Genomic DNA, 21,427 nt, shown 5'->3' on the forward strand with positions numbered 1-21,427 from the left:
TGTTTGGAAATTTTCTTGTGATTATTCTGTTATTGATTTCTGGTTTTATTCCATTGTGATCACAGAAAATACTGTATGATTTCAAGTCTTTTATATTTATTGAAATTAGTTTTATGGTGCATGGTATGGTATATCTTGGTCTATGTTTTATGAATACTTGAAAAGAATGTATATTCTTCTGTTGGGCGGAGTATTCTAAAAATGTCTATTTGATCCTGTTGTTTAATGGTGGTGTTGAGTTCTTCCATATCCTTGCAGATTTTCTGTCTAGTTGTTTTATTTGTTTTAGCAGTTGTTGAAAGAGAAGTTTTGAAGTCTCCATCTATAATTGTGAATTTGTCCATTTCTCCTTTTAGTTCTATCAGTTTTCAGCTCATATATTTTGCAGCTCTGTTGGTTCATACACATTTGAGATACCTATGCCTTCCTAATGGATTGACCCATTTACCATTATAAAATGGGTTTCTATGTCCCTGGTAATGTTTTTTTTTTTTTTTTTTTTTCTGAAATTGACTTTATCTGTTATTAACATAGCCACTCCTGCTTTCATTCAGTTAAAGTTTGCGTGGTATATATTTTCCATCATTTTTATTTCAACCTACGTATATTGTTATATTTAAAGTGATTCTCTTGTAGACAGCATATAATTTTTTTTAGTGGTTGCTCTTGGTATTACATTTTATATATAGATACATTACATATCACGATCTCACCATTTTAGCATTTCCAGTGAAATAAACAAAGTATATATCCTTTTACTCTCCCCCATTTATAGAATGATTTTGTTAAATATTTCTCTCTACTTATAAAGATCTACATCAGACAATGTTACAATTTTTGCTTTCAACCATCAAACATAATTTAGAAAATTAAAGAGGAAAAGAACGTATTATGTTACCCCTTTTTTTGCTTACAATGTTCTTTCTTTTCCTCTTAAGTTTTCAAGTTTCTTTAGGTTTAGAGAACTTCCTTTAGCCATTCTTTAGGGTAATTCTGATTGTATTAAATTCTCTTATTTTTCCATAATCAAAGAATATCTTAAATGTCCTTCATTCCTGAAGAATATTTTGAATATGTTTAGGATTCTAAGTTGACAGTTCTTTTCTTTCCGTGCTTGCAAATTATATTGCCACTTCCTTATGGCTTCCATGCTTTCTGATGGTAAATTCCCTGTCATTCCAGTTGTTTTTCCCCTATAGATAAGGTGTCATTATTCTCTGGCTGCTTTCAAGATTTTTTCCTTGTCTTTGGTTTCTAGATGTTTAATTATGATTTTTCTTGGTGTAGATTTTTGGGGGTTTCATCTTGCTAGGAATTCACTAACTTCTTAAATCTGTAGGTTTATGTCTTTTGCCAAATCTGGAAAGCTTTCAGCCTTTATTTCTCTGAGTGCTTTTTCAGCTCTCTTTTCCTCTCTTTTTTGTGACTCCAATGACACATGTATTACAACTTTTGTTAAATTCCCACAGACCCCTGATGTTCTATTCATGTTGCTTAGACTGAGGAATTTCTATTGTTCTATCTTAGAGCTCACTGATTTTTCTCTCTTTATCACTCCATTCCTCCATTCCACTGTGACCCCGTCCACTGGAGGGTTTTTTTTAATCATTGTATTTGATTCTTCTTTCTTTCTTTATTTATTTATTTTGTTTTTCTGCTGATACTATTTCATTGCTAATGTTTTCTATATTTTCTTTTGTTTCAAGTATGGCCATAATTGTTGTTAAAACATTTTTATCATGGCAACTAAGAAATTTTTGTCAGTTCTAACAACTTTGTAATCTGAGTGTTGGTGTCTGTTGAGTGTCTTTTCATTCAGCTTGGAATGGTCCTTTTATAATTGGTATCTTAATAGATCTTTGAGCATTTTCCTATTTTTGTTATGAAACAGTGGATCTTTTAAACCTTCTGTTTTAGTTTGGCATCTTCCAATATCACTCCAGTAGGGCAAAGGGACAGTGCTAGCTCAACACTGTTGAGTGAAATTAGAAGACCATGTTCCCCAATCAGCTCCTCTGACATCCAGTGTGTGTGTGGAGGGATGTCTCCTCACTGTTGTGTGGGGGTGGGAGTTCCAGCTCCAAGCATAGTCTCCACTGACACCACAGTGCATGTGGTCTTGTTAATGTTGGGTGATGATGAGTCTTGACTCTCTACTAAGCTTCTTCAAACACTACCCCAGTGGATAGGGGGAGGTATGACTCATTACTGCCAGGTGTGTGTGTGGGAAGTCCAGGCTTCCCATGTGGTCTCCATCGATGCTGTGGGGAGTGAGAGGCCTCTTTACTGGCTAGCTGCATACTTGGCCTTCTCTGACACCACTCTGGTGGAGGTGTTGTGGTGCCTTGTTATAGTCTTGTGTGGGTTTCCACTTGACCTTTTCTGCCATGCTGGTACTTTCTGTGAGGAATAGGGAAAATACATAAACTCCACTACTCCATTTTACCAGAAGCAGAAGTCCCCTGATTTACTTTTTAGTCTTTCAAAATTTGACAAAATTTTTTTTTGGCAAATCTGAAGATAAAATCCTGTGCCAATGTACTGGTGACTACCCTTCATGTTGACACTACTTTTCCTTCCTTCTTTCCTTCCTTCCCTCCCTCCCTCCCTCCTTCCCTCCTTTCCTCTGTTTCCCATTCTTTTCCTCTTCCCCCTCCTTCTTCTTCTACTCCCTACTATCTTTTCTTCCTTCCTTAATTCCTTCCTCAACTAACTGTCAAAAGTATTGAGACAGATATGGTGCTAGGCAGAGATAAGTATGACATCATTCTTCCCTCAACTGAGAAACTGGTCAGATACAGAGAAAATCACAAGAATTAAAATGCAGTGTATATATATGACAATATAGGAGAACATATAAGAAAGTCATTTAACAGTGGTGGAAAATTAGGGAAGGTCTCCTGGAGAAAATGATATTAAAATAGAAATGAGAGGGGCAAGTAGGCATTTTCAAGGCAAACAGGTGAGGTGGTAGGGGAGAGAAGAAGGAAGCAGCAACTACTACTACTCTCAAGGCACACGGTAGCTTTTTCAGCCATGCATAAGTAAACAGTGATTTCATGTTTCCAAGTTGCAGAACAATTTCAAAGTTAGGTTGTCTCATGGAAGCCACTTCACTAGGCTTGAAGAGAACTTTCCAAATTTTCCCACGAGTTGATTGTGGAAATAAACCTTTTCATCAAATCCTTCTCCCTCTCCACTCAGAGTCTGTGAGTTATAGAGCTGTTTCTCAGAACTTTTCCTTTTGTGGATATTTTAAAGGGGCATAGAGCTTTGGAATGTCATATGTATTGTATTGTGATTTCTCAGAAAAATCTTCCTTTTTAATGTCCTACTACAGTATTTTAGTGTCTCAGTTGGAAGTCCATTTAAAACATTCTGTTACGGGTAGTACAATGAAAAGCTAGTCTATGTCGTATCTCCAAACTCTCATTCCCACTCTCCAGCATGATGGTGAATAATAACTATCAACAGTTTTATTTATCTCTACATAAATTGAACATGTATATATGTTTGCATTTGTACTCAGTGAGAACACACACACACATATCCAGACACATACCTATTTATTTATGTTTTTACAAATGGGAACATACAATCAACTATTCTCTCTCTTCCCTTTTCCTTAACTAGTGATCTTGGAGGTGCTTACACTATAGGATTTTGATGTCTATCTCATTTTGTTTAATTATCTGCTAATAGCCCTTTGAATAAATGCTCCATGTTTTGTTTATGCACACCCTGTTTTATTTGATGGTTGAATCAGTTATTTCCTGCTTTGTATTACAAAAATATACAGAAATGAACTTCCTTTCCATGCATATTTCTGCACATGTGCAAGTGTAACTGTGTTCTGCATACTGGAAGGGGACTTGCAGGTCCAATTTACAATCCCACACCCTTATCAATTATGTAGTTTGTTTAACATTCATAGTTTTTGCCAACTTAGTTGGTTAAAATGATCATCTTGTTGAATTTTATTCCTTCAATTATGAGATATATAAAGTGTATTTCAGCTGTCATTTTTCTATATGCCACCTATTCTCACCCATTACTTTTTTTTTCTATTATGGAGTTAGCCATTTTCTAATTGATTTACAAGCAGCCTTGAAATATTGAAAGGAGCTCTTCTCTTATGGGTAATGAATTTCTTTCCTCTATTTTTGATTTACCTTTCGACTTAAGCACAGGATAAATTCTAGCAAGCACTGTATTCTTCTTACTGTAAAGATTAAAACTTTTATGATAATTGTATCAGACTTTCCCTTGATGGCTTCTGGGCCCAGTGCTTTTTCAAATATGGAATCTGCAATGGTGTCAAAGAAGTCTTCCCTTTTGGCAGGCTCTCTGTATGGTAGTGCAGGAGCCTGGTTGAAAGAGCAGAAGAATCAAAACAGCTGTTGATCTCCTTTCTGTAGGTAACATCTACTTAACTGAGTTGCTTCCTCTATTGAATTAGATAATATGTAAATCACGTAACAAAGTTATGACCCATGATCCATGGCAAGTGTTGGTTAACTTTTTGTTTATAAGTCACTTAGGTCCTCGGGTGAATGGAACATCTGGAAATGGTTTTGAGTGATGTGCAAGGGAAAAAATAAAGGGAAAATAATGAAGCTCTCTAGAAGTAAAAAGCTGATATTTTAGTTCATAAAGAGCAGTATAATTTAATAGGGAGTCAACAAGAAGCCACACAGATAAAGGTGATGAGCCAAAACAGGAAGGAAAGAAGAAAGCCCAAAAGACAGCAAAAAGGGAGAGACTAGACATCAGATACTCAGGGGCATGTGAGTTTTTAGAGAAGGAAAGGTAAGCTATTTACTGTAATGTACGTCATCTCTCAAGTCTTGTTTTTGAAGACTTATCATCAAGAGACGATAGAGCATCTTTAAGATTAATTTTCCCTCTGACAGCTCACACAATATCGCACTGTGCCTTTGACATGCTGGACGGGTCCCACTTTCCCTCGAGTACTGCTCCCTGCTGCAATCCTAGCTGAAATGTACACACTGATTCAGAAATGAAACATAATGAACCAACTAGATGGCTTGGTTGTGTTATCATGTTTGAGCTCACACATTTTAACATTTATTATTGTCTGTTACTTATATGATAATGTAAATGAGTTTTCAGATGATTTAGAAGAAATTATGATTTGACAGTAGATTATCACCATCCAAAACCAAGGTCTTACCGAGAGTTTTTTTATAATGCAAGTCAAGTAAAAGCTTAGACTGACAGATAAATGACTGTTTATATTGAAAAGCAATGGAACACGTCATAATTATTACCAGCCTGTCTGGAACTATTCTGTTACTTAAACATGATCTTATCATTTTTATTATGTTGCTTGTTGGTTCTGTCATTTTCTTCATTAATCCTATGTTTCATTATCTTTGGGCATAATAAGTCATGTTGATGAGGTTTGGAGCATTGACTGGGCATCCTACACAGCTGTAATGAGGTATTTAATACCACTGACTTACTGGCAAGTCAGAATTCTCCTACATTCAGGTTGATTCCACTTGGCACCATATCTTTTTCTTTGACTACATTAAACAATATATCTGTGCACAAACCTACTTAAGTAGGACACTTTACATTGATGACATATCTTGTTGAACCTTTTAAAAGCTGTTCAGTTTTAAAGTATTATAGCTATTTTGCATCTCGCTGTAATGGCTCACTTATTCAGAGTTCTAACTTTATCAACATTAAAACTTCTTAATATATCCAAACATAGATATAGGTGAAAAAAAACGTACCTTAGTATCCAAAAGTCTTCTTTTGAAGACTACCAGATGTTAAAATCAATTCACTTGACTTCTGTTTAAAGTACTAGTATTTTTTTTTTTAACAGGAGGAACTTCAATTTAGCTGGGGGAATATTTAAAAGAAACACATTAAATATGAGATGACAAGCCACTATTTAATAATTTAACAGGTAAAGGACAATTTCAAAAGCACATGCAAACATACTGTTTCATGTAGCAGGTATAAGGATGATTTTGCTTTTATTGCTTTAGCTTCCATGTACTCTGTTGAAGACAATGGTGTATTATATGTTTCCTTTAAGAACGAATTCTATTTAAAATGTTAAAATAAATGAACAGTAGTTCTTGAAAGTGGTTAATTTCAATTACCTAGCAAAGCCATGCTGGGTGGATCATCTCATTGGTTAGTGACCTACTTCACATAGACATACAGCAGTTTAAAGAGTTAAGAAATTGCATTATCATTTAAGCTTCATTAACAAATGCCTGCTATGTAATTATGTCCATGTCTTTTTTAAATTTAGATTATCGGGATTTCAGCTACCCTCCTCTATAGTGAGCACGGGATCTATCCTCACTCTGTGGTTCACGACAGATTTTGCTGTGAGTGCCCAGGGTTTTAAAGCATTGTATGAAGGTAGGTGACCTAATATGCTTTGTACGCATGTTCACTGTCCAGAAAATGCCACACATACTACTGTGGATTAAAGACTTTAATGAAAAAGTGAGCACTGCTCTTTCACCTGAGATTTAACTGTGTTACCATTTGACTTTTTTGCAATATATTGACAATTGGCTAATATGTTTTGCAATCATTGTCAGATTTTTTAGTTTATAATTTCCCTTTGTTGGTAGAACTTTTCTGGATTGGGTATTCTGGGCATGTAATGGAATATTTTTGAAAATTTTTGAATACAAATTAGCAGCATACATTCTGTGAACAGAGTTCATTTTTAATGCTTTCTTAAAAAGTTTTTTGAGAAGTTTTTTGGTGGTAAGTGTTTAAATAAAGGAAATTCCGTTAAGTGAGTTTTTGTCAAAGTTGGAATCTGTAATTGAGAAAATTATTCTGGTTTTATTGTTTGGTCATTGCTAGATATAGGAATTCTGTTTGGTTTGTTTTTATGCCTTCAGATTTTGTGTCTACCTTTGGAATCTTGCTATGGTTATTGAACTGCCTTTTGGTGGAATAAAAATAAAAAACAAGTTTAAAATTTAATAGAGGAAGTAACATGGATCATCATTTTATGTATTAGATATTAAGATATTTCCCTAAAATATTTAAAATATAAAGGCATGAGATTTGTCTATATTGGACTTGTTTCACATAAATATTTTAAATTTTCCTTTCACAGCAATAAGAGCTACTATTTTTAACATAAGCAGTTGAGCCTATTAATTAAGAAAATATGGGTAGTAGTGTATTCCAATGCCTATTTAAAAGACACACAGTTTACTCTGGATGTCATTCTTTGCTAAGTCACCTCCATGCAGGTTCTTATTTAGAACACTAAGTTCTATTGGACGAAAATAATTCTTTGCATAAAAGTTGAAGTGTATATGCTACTTTTGCAGTTGAACTTGGCTATAATGTAATTATTAGACACTATAAAGATAAAATGTTCTCTTTGCACATATATGCAGTCTCATATATCTTTTCATTTAAAATTATTCCAGAATGATGCACAGGGTTGTATGATATTCTGACTCTAACATCTTTCAGGCCATTATTTTGTAAATAAAACAGCATCAGAGGTCTGAAAGGGTTACTCTATTTTAAGAATATTTCTGACTAACAGGGAGTAATTTAATCTTTGAGAAGTAACAGGCTAATTAAGATCAATGGGTACTGTTAGCTTACAAATTTGGTTATATCTATCTACCACTTCCTATAAACTTTAAAATCACATAATTTCTTTTTTGCTTAACATTAAAGAAGTGTCTCTAAGGCAACCTATACTACATGAAACTTACCTTGCCCAATCACCATGTATGATATTTACTCAAAAGACAGACAATGCCTTTACCTTTTAGAAACCTCAGCATTTCCCCTTCCCTTGCTGACATAAAGTTGGTACGTGAATACAATATTTTGTTGGCTTCTCTAACAAAGGTTAATGTTGTGGAAACTTTTTTTATGTTGAATAATTGCCGAATGAATCATTTTATCTAGTCTTTCTGGGATATTGCTGTTGGTATTAGTAATTGTGATGCTGTAATGAAAAATGTTTGGTGAGGTTGTTTCTGTCAAAAAAATATTTATTATTATTCAAAAAGACCAACTGGAAAATGACTGGAAAGGTGAACAGTGGATAAGTTATTTTCTAAAACATAAACATGGCTATATTCTTTGTGAAATTCGTATTTTAAATAGTGACATTACAATAAAGTCTGAATTTTACAGGTAAACTCAAGCCTTTATTTTGAAAGAAAAAAAACACTAATAAAATAAGAAGGCACTTTGTCAATAAAACTAAAATTGTATCTAAAGTTTTATATCTGTATTAAAAATACTTCTCTACTAACTTAAAGGTCTCCTGGAAAAATGAATTTGTGCTATGTGATGGAAAGAAGTTAATTATAGTCTCAACTGAAGATTAAACACTTTCATTGCAAGCATTAACTTATTTATCAATAGTTTTTCCTGTTCCCTCAGGGAATTTAGATACAACTTTAACTTACAAGAGAACATTATGGAGAAATAAAAGATTTTATTAAGAGTGTATAAAGTGTGTGAGTATACCTACTCAATATACTTAGAACAGAACCAATAATAATGGGCAGAAAAAAAATACCTTAAATTTTTTCATAACCAGGACATTTTCCTTTTGATATTTCAGATTTACCTTTTTCATACTAGATTTTATTCTGAAGAGCTGTCCATTAAGTAATTTATATAGAACAAATAATATAATAAAATTTTTACATATTATCAAAGACTTCTAAAGGAAATTGAATTTAGAAATAAAATACTAAAGCAGCTTGAAAAATAATAAATTGCTATAGCCCTTTTTGTAATAAAAGATTGTAGTTTAAAATGTTGACTTAAATTCATTGGCTTGGATTTGAGAAAATCTTTCAGATTTTAAAAATCTGCATATAACTTGGTAACAAATGTAATCTGGGCACTGAACCTTATTGTTTCCTGGCAGTACTTTGCAATAAATGCTATTTATATAAATTATTATTCATACATCAATATTCATGTATAAGATAGTAGTGCTAAATATATAAATAGCATTTATTCATGTATTCCTATTTTTCTCTATTACTGCATCAAAATATAAATTACTTTTTTCATCAAGCTTACTTATTTGCTAAGGAGCATATCATCTAGAATTCAGAAAATTGGCATGGGATTAAAGCATGGTAACCGATTAAATTTGAGAACATTAAAAGAGAATATCACTTGATGAAATGAAAATCTAGAAATTGTACACCAAAGTAACTGTCTCTAGTGTTCTTTTTATATTTCAAGTTTTAAAAGAGAATGCTTCTGTATTTTAATGCTTTTTCTTATTAGAGACAAAGGAAACTAAAGATTAGAAAAACACTAGTGAATGTAAGATGAAAATATTTGTTCTCAAAATGTTAGTTTTTTTGGTACCGAAGTCTGGATTTTTTATATTTTTCTTAGAGAAGTTGTGGGTTTACGGAACAATCATACATAAAATACAGGATTCCTACATACGACCTTACTATTAATGCTTTGCATTGGTGTGGTACATTTGTTAAACAAATTGAAGAAAACACATTTATATAATTGTACTATTAATTATACTCCATGGTTTAATTTAGAGTTTACTGTTTATATTAATTCTATGGATTTTTGAAAAATTTTTATTCTAGTACTATATATTACAAAAACTTTCCATCTTCCCAAATAGGAACACTGCATATTTTAAGTCTTAACTTAAATAACCTTTACTTTTTAATGAAATTTCTTTTGTTACTGTAAACCTTAATTTTTTTTTCTGAATATCACTTTAAATGTTTCATAAACTATTTGGTTATTTTTTGATACATCAACTTTTAATAATCCAAATCAATGTTGATTATAGTTTAAAGTAGTTTTCATGAATTATTTACTAGAGATTGACACTTTAGAATTTTTTGATAAGTAAATGTTTTCTTTGAAGTTGATTGCATTTTTATAATCCAGTGTTCTATTGGAAATAGAATATTTCTATATAATGCTATTTATATTTAGATAGAAAAAGCAATAACTATTAATTAAAATAATGGTTCCAATATTTATCCACTTAGAATCAATATTTGCCTTGTATTTAATATTTCTCAAGAGTGTAAGGCAATTCCGTAGTTTGGGAAGCAGATTTAAAGTCAGCAAACATTTTCTTCATGGGAGGTTGGATTTCTAAAAAATATATGAATACAATTCATATGCATAGTTTAATAGAGATATTTATTTTTGAAATTGGCAAATCAGAAGCAAAGTTAAATTGGATTATTGATTAAAGCAAAGCCAATTAGAAATGGTATGATTTTAAATATGTTGGATGATACGGTAGTTGAAAAAGAGAAATTCTTAACCATAACTGCTGACAGTACAATATTTTGATTAAAGATACTAATTGTAAACATTAAACAGTTATCTCAGCTTCCCAGCATACCATCTTTAAATATATTGGCCTTAAATTTTATGCATGGATTCTATAAGAATCCAAAAGTGTCAAAATCTGTAAATCCTAGAGCTACAGCAAGGAGGAATTCAACATTACTAAACAGTACATTTTGCTTTGGGTAGGAAACCATGTTCCATACAATATAAATCATTTCTACATTTGTTGGAGTAGAAAAAGCAATTGCTCATGAAGTCGGTCTAAGGTATTCCCTTGGGTTATAATGGTATGCTCTCCTAACCGAGATATATGTATATTTGTGTATATATAGATAATTGAGAGATTTCATAGATGAATAGATAGATACATAGATAGAAAGACACATATATAGATGATAGATAGATAGATAGATAGATAGAAAAATAGATAGATGTGTCAGGGATTGTGTATGTATTTATACAGTGTGTGTGTATGATTAAGTAAATGGACAAACAGATTCCCTTATTCCTTTATTGAATAATAATTCATTGAATATCTACCCAGTTATGGGAATACAAAGATTATATAGAAGAAATGGCAGAAATTAAATAAAACATAAAATGTTGGTGATAAAAGTAGTTAACGGTGGTTTGACAAGAGAGGGTAAAAGACGGAAAAAGTCTACTTTAATTGGCTGTCAGGTAAAGGTCATTAGAAAGTCCATGCTTGCGCTATGTCTTGAAGAATGTGTTTAAAAAACTCATATGCTACCTGGCTACTTTGTGTCAGTCGTGGAATAGAAGTTCTTCAAGAAGACCTGTAATAAGAGAATCTTTGTGAGTGAGGAAGTAATATGTGCAAGTATACAGGGAAAAGAAATACAAAACTATGTCATCTTTAAGAATTATAAGGAGTCTGATCGGACAGGAGAATGGAACGCAGAATCACGAGGGATTGATGGAAGATGAGTCTGGAGCGGGAGCCGAGGAATGATAATCCATAGTCTTGGTGCCAGCCAGTGTTCAAAATGAGCATAGAACATGGTTTCTGTTCTGCCAATTAGGAGGTTATGTTTATATTTTTTTCAACCTTGATATAGAAAACCCTCTGTTAGATCATTAAAGAAAAAGCTGAATTCAGTTCACTGGACTATCAAAGTTTAGCATTTTTGTGTGTGTAGTATATGTTGCCATCTTATAGTTTTATCACCTTTTGGTTTTGAAACAACAGTTTTGATGTCTAGAATATATGCATAAGGAATAGGGATCGAATGGATTAAATAAATTCTGCATTCTTATGGCATTTTTAACTTTAGTCATCACATGGCACTTAATATACCATCTCCTGTGGTCATTTCTATTTGTAACCCTGAAGGGAGTAATTGTGTCTGAGAAAAATTTGAATCCTTGACATTTGGTACAGAGTAAATATTTAAAAGTATTTTTTATAAGAAATATACACTCAATTTAACCCTCCACTTCATTTTATCCTGTATTTCAGGTTTCCTTTCCTTAAAACCTAAAAGCAAAACTGCTAATACATATTAAACTTGACTCATTTGTATTTTATTTCCTCTTTGATTAACAAACCCTCTCATGCAGAAGTTTCTAAATTAACATTGAAATGATTTAAAGACAAACAGAGAGATTATATGATCCACAATATGGACAAACTGTCCCCCTTTAAAATATAATTGGCCCACAATATAGTCATTAAAATTAGAACCTTATTCAAAATTGTGTAATATTCACTTATTCATTCATTATATTTTTATTTTATGGAAGCAAATGGCTACATTTTCATATACTGCTTAAAAATTTGCCAGAGAAAAGTGAACCTTGGCTACAATGGAGACCTTTCATTCTGGCTTTCACTAATTAATTAACTCTGGGGATATGGTGAGGCTTCTTATTTTGAGTGTGTTTCTTTGTTGGCTGAATGTATTTGGCATTTCCCTCTGACACATCCATCAAGTAGAATTTTCTTTCCTGTAACTTCCATGGATCTGGATTTAGAAAGAGCAACTAGATTATTACCCTTCAAACTTGATGCTTTATTTAGAGTGTCAGCACTGATTTATTTCTCCTTGAAGTGATTACCCAAACTCAACCTGAATTAAAGCATGGAGCATGAATGGCCTACCTGGCAGGAAAAGAATGTTCCTGTCTGAAGGAAGTGATAGCAAAGAAACAGCAGTTAGCTGTCCATTAGCTGATATATTATTTTGGATTTATAACCACTACTGAGCTGAAACAAATGCAAAAGTTCTAGAATTACTTTCCTCTTAACTATTTATATGAGTTTAGGCTAGTAAACCTAGGTTTCCCTTTCGTAAGGACACATTTTCATCTTTTTTGAGCAAGTAGAACTATTTGTCCTCATATTAGCACTTCCTTAGCCTTATGCCAGAGCCTGGGTATCTTCTTTGACCTTAATTTGTGGGGTTTTTAGATTACATTATAAAAAGTAATTGCTGTTAATACATCTACACTAGCGTCTCAAAAAAAAAAAAAAAAAACGAAACAACAACAAACCTAGATATTGGGGAAATACAATTACTTTCTGAAAGTTCAATTTTAAGACGATCAAATAATGTATCAGAAAAAAAAAAATGTAGAGCTGCCACAAGGAAACAAACTTAACCAGTCTAGCAAATGTATATACATACATTTGTGGCTGTTGATTAATGAATGAATAAAGGCTAGAATAAGTTTGGGCAACTACACAAGCCTAGGTAACACAAAGTCTCAGTGGCAAAGATTGTTGTCCTCTAAGCTCAGTCCCAGGGAGAGGAAGCCTTAGCTATCATATCTTTGAATTCTGTCATCTACTGACAGAGCCAAACCTACTGTGAGTATGTATGTCAGCAGCAACTGTAATTGTGCTAGTCCATTGCGAGGCTATCCCTATTCTGAATATCTTTCTTAGTTTGGGGATCATAGTTATCTTTAAGTTTCTATCTAGCTATAAATTATACATAATTTTTGTATGTATGTGTGTTTTCCTTGCAAAAAATTTCAGTCTCCATTAATTCTTAAGAGTTCCATGACTAACGTCAAGGTCAGAATGTCTTCTCTAGATTGATGAAGCTACAGTAAACATATTTTCATCTTGTTTACATCTATTTTTCCTTCTTTCTGTTGTTCCAATTCCATGTTAGGCAAGCAACTTTCTGGTTATAATTTGATTTCATATATAGGCCTAGAGTGAAACAAAAAAAAAGTAGACTGGTCATATCAATGTAAATAGTCTACTTCTGAAATGTAATTTATTAATTTGGCACTTTAATTTATATATTGATTCCATGTACTTACTTAATGTGTCTTTAACCCTGAGAGATGAATCTGTTCTCAGAGCACTACATAATCTAGTTTCTGGTTCAGATGGAGTAGATCATTATAAATTCATTGAGATAGTAAATGGTACTTGTGAGGTCCATCCAGAGATATTTAGCCAGTCTTTTGCCCTGGAAACATATATAACTTTATACATTGTTATATTACTGTGTACTCTTTCCTTCAAGTGTCATTCTAACAAAGCATCCCCATTAAAATCTGGTGCTATTAAAAAGACTGAGTTAGTTCTATTAGTATTAACTTGAGGGGATGTCTGTGAGACATAAACATGAAAAACATGCAGAAAAATATCTACTATGATCCCGTTTTGGTAAAAATATAAATAAAAGTACTTGTATAAGTATACATGAATACAAACACACATGCTTGTAGGAGAATACCACCTGAATTATCCATATAAAGTATTTTGGGGAGGGAATGGAATGAGTGGGAGGACAGATAGCTGGATTTTTCTCTGTATAACTGCATTATTTAGCTTGTTGCAATGAGGATTAAAAATTGAAAAAATGAACATTAAAAAGGAAGAGATTTCTGAAGATAATGTGGAAATTAATATTCTTAAATGGATCTTTGACTCTTACCTGAAAATTGAATGAAAGATGGAACCAGTTAATTAAAAGTTATTCAATATTTCTTTTCAAATGGCTGAGTTAATGAGTCCCAAGACCAGCACTGTAGTTGAAATGCTTTTGGAAAATAAAAGAAAATAATGTATCCTCACTAGAAATCTGTTCTCAGAAATAATAGCCTGTCTAAAAGAACACTCTAAAAAGCAAATTAATTCCATGTAAGAGCCGTCTTCAAAATCATGATTAAGTAACAAAATTAGGATTAATACCTGAAGTTAGAGGGGATTCCCAAACCATGAATAAATATACTTGCCTTTTTTAATATACTTCCGTCATGATTATAAACTAAATTTTATCCTTTGTACCACTAGTCTCCCAAGAATTTTTATCCTACTTGTTTATTGATTTTTCCCCAGTACTCTCGTGTCGTAGACAAATTGCTCCAAGCTTATATATACATACATAAGCAATAGTTTGATAGTATGCAACCCCAGGTAACGTTTGAAAAGTAAAAGTTGATCATTATTTAAAACAAACTCTTATGAGCAAAGCTTTTAAGATTGATTAGTTTTTAAATAAACTAATTTTAACGTTTGAAAAGTAAAAGTTGATCATTATTTAAAACAAACTCTTATGAGCAAAGCTTTTAAGATTGATTAGTTTTTAAATAAACTAATTTGTTGTTTGCTGTCACTTATCCTTAATGACTGTCTCAATACACTAGATATTAACTATATATAGCATCAGGACTTGGCTATGTATTATTAGAACACTAGAAATGAAAAGGTTTAGGAGAAATTAATTATTTAAATATTTACATGTCGATAAGGCATGAATTCTGAATTCTGGGTTCAGTCCAGTTTTCCACCATAGGACAAATTACTTAGACATTGCATGTTTCTTCATTGGTAAAGAATCAATACTACCTACCTCATATAGTTGTTATTATGAGGCTTATGTGAGATTAGCAATTTAAACTGGTGGGCTCAGTACCCGGTATATAAAACTTAATTTCTTCTTATTCTATGTGATTGGCATAAAGACCTTAATAAATGTAGTTTTGATTATTTTTTTTCTAAATTGCAAGTTTTATAATGTTTATTTCTAACATTTTTGTCCCCTCATTTTGTGGTATTCTTCTCTTTCGGCATCTTATTCTTCGGACAGCTGCAAACCTTATCTCACCTTCTCTAGCTTTCCTTTCTCCTTGTAGCACACAGTAAAAATAAAAATAATAATAATGATTCTATGTTTTTCTAAGTGAGAGTGCAAAGAACAGATTCATTCCTTCTAAAGTAATGACTGGCGGTTTCGGGTTTTCTGAAAAGCTGGCAAGTTACATACTTTGTTTAGGGATACTTTTTAACGTGTGTGGTTCGGGTACATTTAAATTTTTTTTCAAATCTCCACTCATGTAAGTAGGTTTTTGCTATCGTTTTGTGGTTGAGTTGTTCATTTCTTTATTGTAAAATAGCTTAAGAATATAGCTATGGAGGAAAGGAGAAATTGTCTTGTACCTGCTTGCTTCTGGTTCAGGTGGATAGTTTGACAAAATATAATGGAAAAAATGTGAGAGAACAAGGTTGATTTGGACTATAAAAATAAAAAACACAATGCATTGAATCTGAAAAGAAAAGGAACCATGAATGCTGGCAATAAACATTCAATATTTAATTTAGGGCAAAAAATGTATTGCAATTTGATATGACAAATAACATCCATTTTGGTTTTGAAGTTAATCAGAGAAGTGCCTCCTATTTTAAGGTCCTTGAGTGAAAGTTATATATTAAATTAAATAGAATTAATCTGTAGCAGTATGTAAAAATTGACTTTAAAAAAATTGTTTTACTGCCTCAAATATAGTAAATTCAATGCCAAATATACATCCAAATGATTAAAAAAAGATACAAATATTTGTTTTTCTGCAGAATTCTTAAATTGGTCTACTGGGAATTCAAGCTTTATTTCCATTTCTGAATTTATACTTAACATGTAAATTTATTATCATTTCTGATATTCTTGCTACCTAAGGTTGATGGGTCACTGAATACCAAACAAAAACGTGTTGGTAAACTAAGCCTGTTTTTCAAAGGGTATGCTAGTCTAAAAAGTTTCCAAACTAATTATGCAGTTACTTTCTTCTCTTTTACTATTGTTTTCTTTAAACATAGCCCGAAAATGGCAATCTATAGCCTCATCTGAAAAATAGATACAATGTTAACCTTGACAGTCATCATATTCTAAGGTAGTAGATTATAGCTTTATTCTTGATTTAAACAAAATGAAGCATTGATTTTATTCATTGACTTGAAAAGGTGTGATATAGAATTGTGACTGTGAGTTTTTGCGGTTTCTAAAATCGGAACTTTTTTATTTCTAATTGCTTAGTTCACTTCTTTTTCCCTAGTTCTAAGAAGTTATTTTAAACCTAAATAGGAAGTCTCTTTAATTGTGTCCACGCATTCATCAGTAAAATGAGAATTGGATGTGAAATTAAACTTTCAAATAAGGAAGATTCACAATTTATGCAATTATTTGTATTCGCCTGTTGTGCGAGGTGAATCGTGGGAGAAGGGAAGAGACACAGACTGATATAGTATAACTTTACAGAAGAGAATTTATTGAATTACAAGACTACAAACATTTATTATTAATGATACGATAGTTGACAGTAAAGCAGTCTGTCCAGCAGACGAAGGAAAGGAAAAGAAAAACTCACCAAGCTGGGGAGAGCCCCCACATTTGATAGGACTGGCTGGGGAGGTTCGGGTTCTTCAGTCGATCAGAGTTCCGGCTGACACACGGTCCCAGGCAGAGCGTCCCCTCCTGGGTGAGACCTCCAACTTTTCCTGGGACTCGGGCCAGTATTTATGGCAATTTGTCCAGCAGTAAAAGTGCTTTGTTGCATGTCTCAAGGAATGGATAATTCCTTGGGACTATCACAAAGACTTCCTTATCTTAGTTTCACTGGCATGTCCATGGTGGGGGGCGCGGGGGGCAGGAGCCTATCCTTCGGCGGAGACACAGATGATCTATTAATTCTTATCGAAACTCCTGGGTAAACTCTGTTAGGCTTCAGTGACTTCCTTTGTTGTATGTATCCTTGGTTCTCATTCCCTTGTAGACAGGTCGGCACCTGCTGTCGTGCAGGGCAGCTATCTGCTTATGGTTCATGTTAATCCCTACATTACACCTTCCTACAATTTCTAACACATCTTCCCAGTTTTCTTTCTCTAAAAACTGATAATGGAGAATCCATGCAGCTAAAATACCCATTTCTCGACAGTAGAGGATGAAATGCCCTTTCTAGAGGGTCTCTGTGTTTAACTTACTTCCTTGAAGACATTGTTGACATTGGTTATTTGAAAATAGAACCCTTTCTTTAATATTCCCAGGGAGGGGGCAACATACAGTGAAAGAGGAGTAGCCTGGGGTCTGTTGACTTAATTGCAACATTATTTTTTATATGTCAGATTAAACTTTGGTAGTCATTTTAATCAAAGTCATCGTCTAAGTTTTAATTTTATTTTTTCAATCAGGCATTTATTTTTACTGGAATATCTTTTTAAATATTAGCAAATGGCATGGAAAGCTACATTTGGGAAGGAGAAGAGTGTGGGTGAGTGGACAGCTGGTGTGTGTGGGATGTGGTGGTTTTCTCCTGTAACTCTGTTAGGTGTAGGAGGGTAACAAATGGCAGACTTTATGCAGGGATAGGAGACTGAACTCATTTCAGCTTTGGGTGCATTATCTATCTTAACTTATAACAATGGAGAACTTCAGCATTCCACATCTGAATTTTCATTTTGTAAGACTTTGCTCAAAAAGACTTCCCATATGCCACAATGCTGTCATGTGTATCAAAATTTACTTAGGTGTTTACATGACTGTTTTTTAGAAGGGAAAGCTTAGATGAATGAATCATGAAATCAGCAAGGGGTTTTTATTTGAGTTTAGGGATAGTAAATTATCTTTATATTATTTAAGTTCACAAAGTCAAAGGCAGTAGTTAGATATACTTTCAGTTAACTCATATATTTATTACCAAAGTTCATATATAAACTACTGTATGAAATAACCACAATTTGACTCTCAATTTAAACAATGAATGTTTGATACAACATTAACGTGTCACAAAATACTTAAACTGTTTCGATTTTCAATACCCAAAATGCAAGATATCATCTAGCCTATTTAACCATGGAGTCACATTAACACTTTTAGCTTAAAAAGATTATATATTATACATTAATTATAATACTATATTTATAATATTTTATACATTAACTTAAATTTAATCATCAAAACTTTATAGGTAGGTACTTTTTTTCATATGCAGTGAGTCAAACAGGGAAAGTAATTTTCCAAAGGTTACACTGACAGATATGAACTGGAATTCAGGTAGGAGCACTCAGAAGGATTGGCAGATTTTTTTTTCTGTGAAGGGTCAGATAGTAAATATTTTCAGCTTTGCAGGCCATCAGGTTTCTGTTGCAGTTAGTTGCCTTTACCCAGTATGTGAAAGCAGCTAATGGGCTTGGCTGTGATGCAATGAGAGTTTTCTACAGGAGGTGGCGCAGCCCTAGGGAGGGACCCCTGCTCAGAAGCCAGTGTGTTTTCACCTTCTAGAAGCCAGATAACTTTTCCCTTCATGTCAGTTCCATTTCATTATTTAACACTCTCCATATACACTGCAGAAAAAAAGAAATGGATCTTAAAGGAAGATATGTCTACAGTGGCCAACTTAATTGTTTTCCTATAACTGACAAGTCAACTTTGTTAGTTAACTGAGCCAAATACCTGATGACTCAGTAATTTTCAGTAAATTAAATCATTTTTAGTTGGTTTTCAGTGTATCCTCGTATTATTTAGGCACACAAAGTCTGTTTCGAATTTTACATTAGTATTTTGTGTGTAAGGCATGGCAAATGAGATTGTCTGTATTTCCTATTGTGTGTATATGTCTAATTCCAGCTTTCTAACAATTTCCTTTTTTTTTTTGGCTTGGTTTCTTCTCAGAAATTCATGTATCTACAGGTATTGTGCTTTGATTTCAGTTCCAAAGGTATTATTTAAATTTCCCAGAATAAAATTTAATATCAACTAACCATAGTCTTTCTTTTCATGTCATCGTTGTCCAAATAGTTAGTAGAAGATTTATTAGAAAGAGGTGGCTGCTGGGATACGAGTGTTACATGGTTGGAAAAAAAAAGTTGAGTTTCAGAAATAATTTTCACAGATCTTCAAATTGTCACTTATACTTCCCTAAATATTATCATTCTGAAAGTCGTGAATTAACACCTTGGGGCCCAATTGTGAATAGCTTGTACTGTTTTTAATTGTACCATCTGAGAGCAAATGCACTATGAGAGTTGCTTTCACCCTTTGGATAGGATTTGGATCCCTTTACAGTATAAAACTGTACCAGTGGAAAAATTCTACTCAGCATAACTAAATTGTAATATGTGCACAATTATGCTCACTGCCATCTGACAGCTGTTTGGTTCCACTGTGAAATGAATTAGTGCTGTCATTTTACTAATAGACCAAAAATAAAATCACTGGCATTGTTTCCAACAGCCAGTTCTAACAGAAGCGAGTCTAAATGAATTGCCCTCACACTGGTCACAGTCATGCCTGGTACAGGACAGGCTATCAGAACATAAGGCATTACTCAGAGTACTAATTCAGGGGAAGCAAAATGCTTCTCAGTTCGAATATTACTTAGGACTGACTAAAAACAACCACAGACATTTCCAAACTGATGTATGGCTCTCTTTTAAGGTAAATCTGGGAGGCCATATACTACTCTGGCCCTGAGGATTTGTATATAATCACTCACTAAACTCAAATATATATAATAATTTCAAACTTACAGGTCAGTTGCAAAAATATTACAAACCCCATGCAGAGAACCCCAAAATCCTTCCATCCTCCAGATCCCAGATCCACCAATTTTCACATTTGGCCAACTTTGCTGAATCATTCTATTTATCTATGAATCTATCTCCTGAACATTTGAGAGCAGGTTGTACATACCCATCATACTTCTTGAACACATAATACTTCCATCTGAATTTCCTACAAGCAAGGATATTCACTGATGTAATCACCTTAAATACAGTTTTCAAGTTCAAGAAATTTAACCTTGATATAAAGCTTACATTCTATATTCCAATTTTTCTTCTGTCCCAATAATATTCTCTTGAGCCTTTTCTTGTCAAAACTATTTTAAAGCATTTCTTATGTGTCTAGTATTATGCTAGTTCTAAAACTAGTTTTATGAAAAGCAATATAGAAATGTCCTGTCTTATTGAGCTTATGGATGAAAAGAGTGATGAATCTTGCAGTAGGAGAAAGTGAAGCTATACAAAGCCATGTTTGTTGTTGTTGTTGCAACCGTTGCTATTTTTGATCATCAACAAAGGAATTAATATTTGATGTTTTATAAAGGAGAACTTTGAATTCAGGGTGATGGTTTCATGGTGTTTCTAATACGATTTTTCAGTAAACTGCTGTGCGAAATGTTTGACACCATCTCATTTTAATCTCTTAAATAATGCTGATATAGATGGGTTTTAAAATCTTCATTTTACAAATAAGGAACTGAGGTTAAAGAGCTTGTCCACACTGACACAGCTAATAGATGGTAGTGCAGCTCATGACAGAATTTAAAGCTATTCCTACTGGTAGAATATTGTTTTTGGATAACACTCAAGTTGAAGAAAATAACATTGAAACTAAAACAATGTGACAGTCCTTCTGACATATTAAAATAATTATCATTTTCCTTTTGATTTATCTTTTCCAAGCAAATAAATATTTCCAGGTCACACAAAACCATAAGTTTCCCATCTTTGAATAAAATTCATTGTGTTGATATCTTTTCTGATGGGTTTCTAGAAATTGATAGTGCATTCTGGATGTGAACTGATCTATGGGGAACATAACAACCTGAACCCCTTTTTGAAATACTAATATAATTATATACATAATTATTATATAGAGTATAATTATATATATAACTATTATATATATATAAATGCAGAATTAATTTAAGATGTGGTATAGCATTGCTGTTATATTGCATGAGATCTGGAACTAGACCACCTGGGTTCAAACCTTTTTCATGATTTTTATGTGTTTATCTTGGGTGGATTATATAATCC

General features: G+C 32.9%; 1 protein-coding gene across 3 annotated transcripts in view; it reads left to right on the forward strand.

Annotated features, from left to right (window-relative positions):
• CSMD1 (CUB and Sushi multiple domains 1) overlaps positions 1 to 21,427 on the forward strand; it is a 2,222,584-nt gene that overhangs the window by 614,375 nt on the left and 1,586,782 nt on the right. For all 3 annotated transcript variants that reach the window (XM_037812751.1, XM_037812753.1, XM_037812752.1), the window contains exon 3: positions 6,299 to 6,411. In XM_037812751.1, coding sequence (XP_037668679.1) covers positions 6,299 to 6,411 — 113 coding nt within the window. The remainder of the gene's footprint in view (positions 1 to 6,298; positions 6,412 to 21,427) is intronic.

This window comes from Choloepus didactylus, chromosome 20, assembly GCF_015220235.1.
Source record: "Choloepus didactylus isolate mChoDid1 chromosome 20, mChoDid1.pri, whole genome shotgun sequence".
NCBI lineage: Eukaryota > Metazoa > Chordata > Mammalia > Pilosa > Megalonychidae > Choloepus > Choloepus didactylus.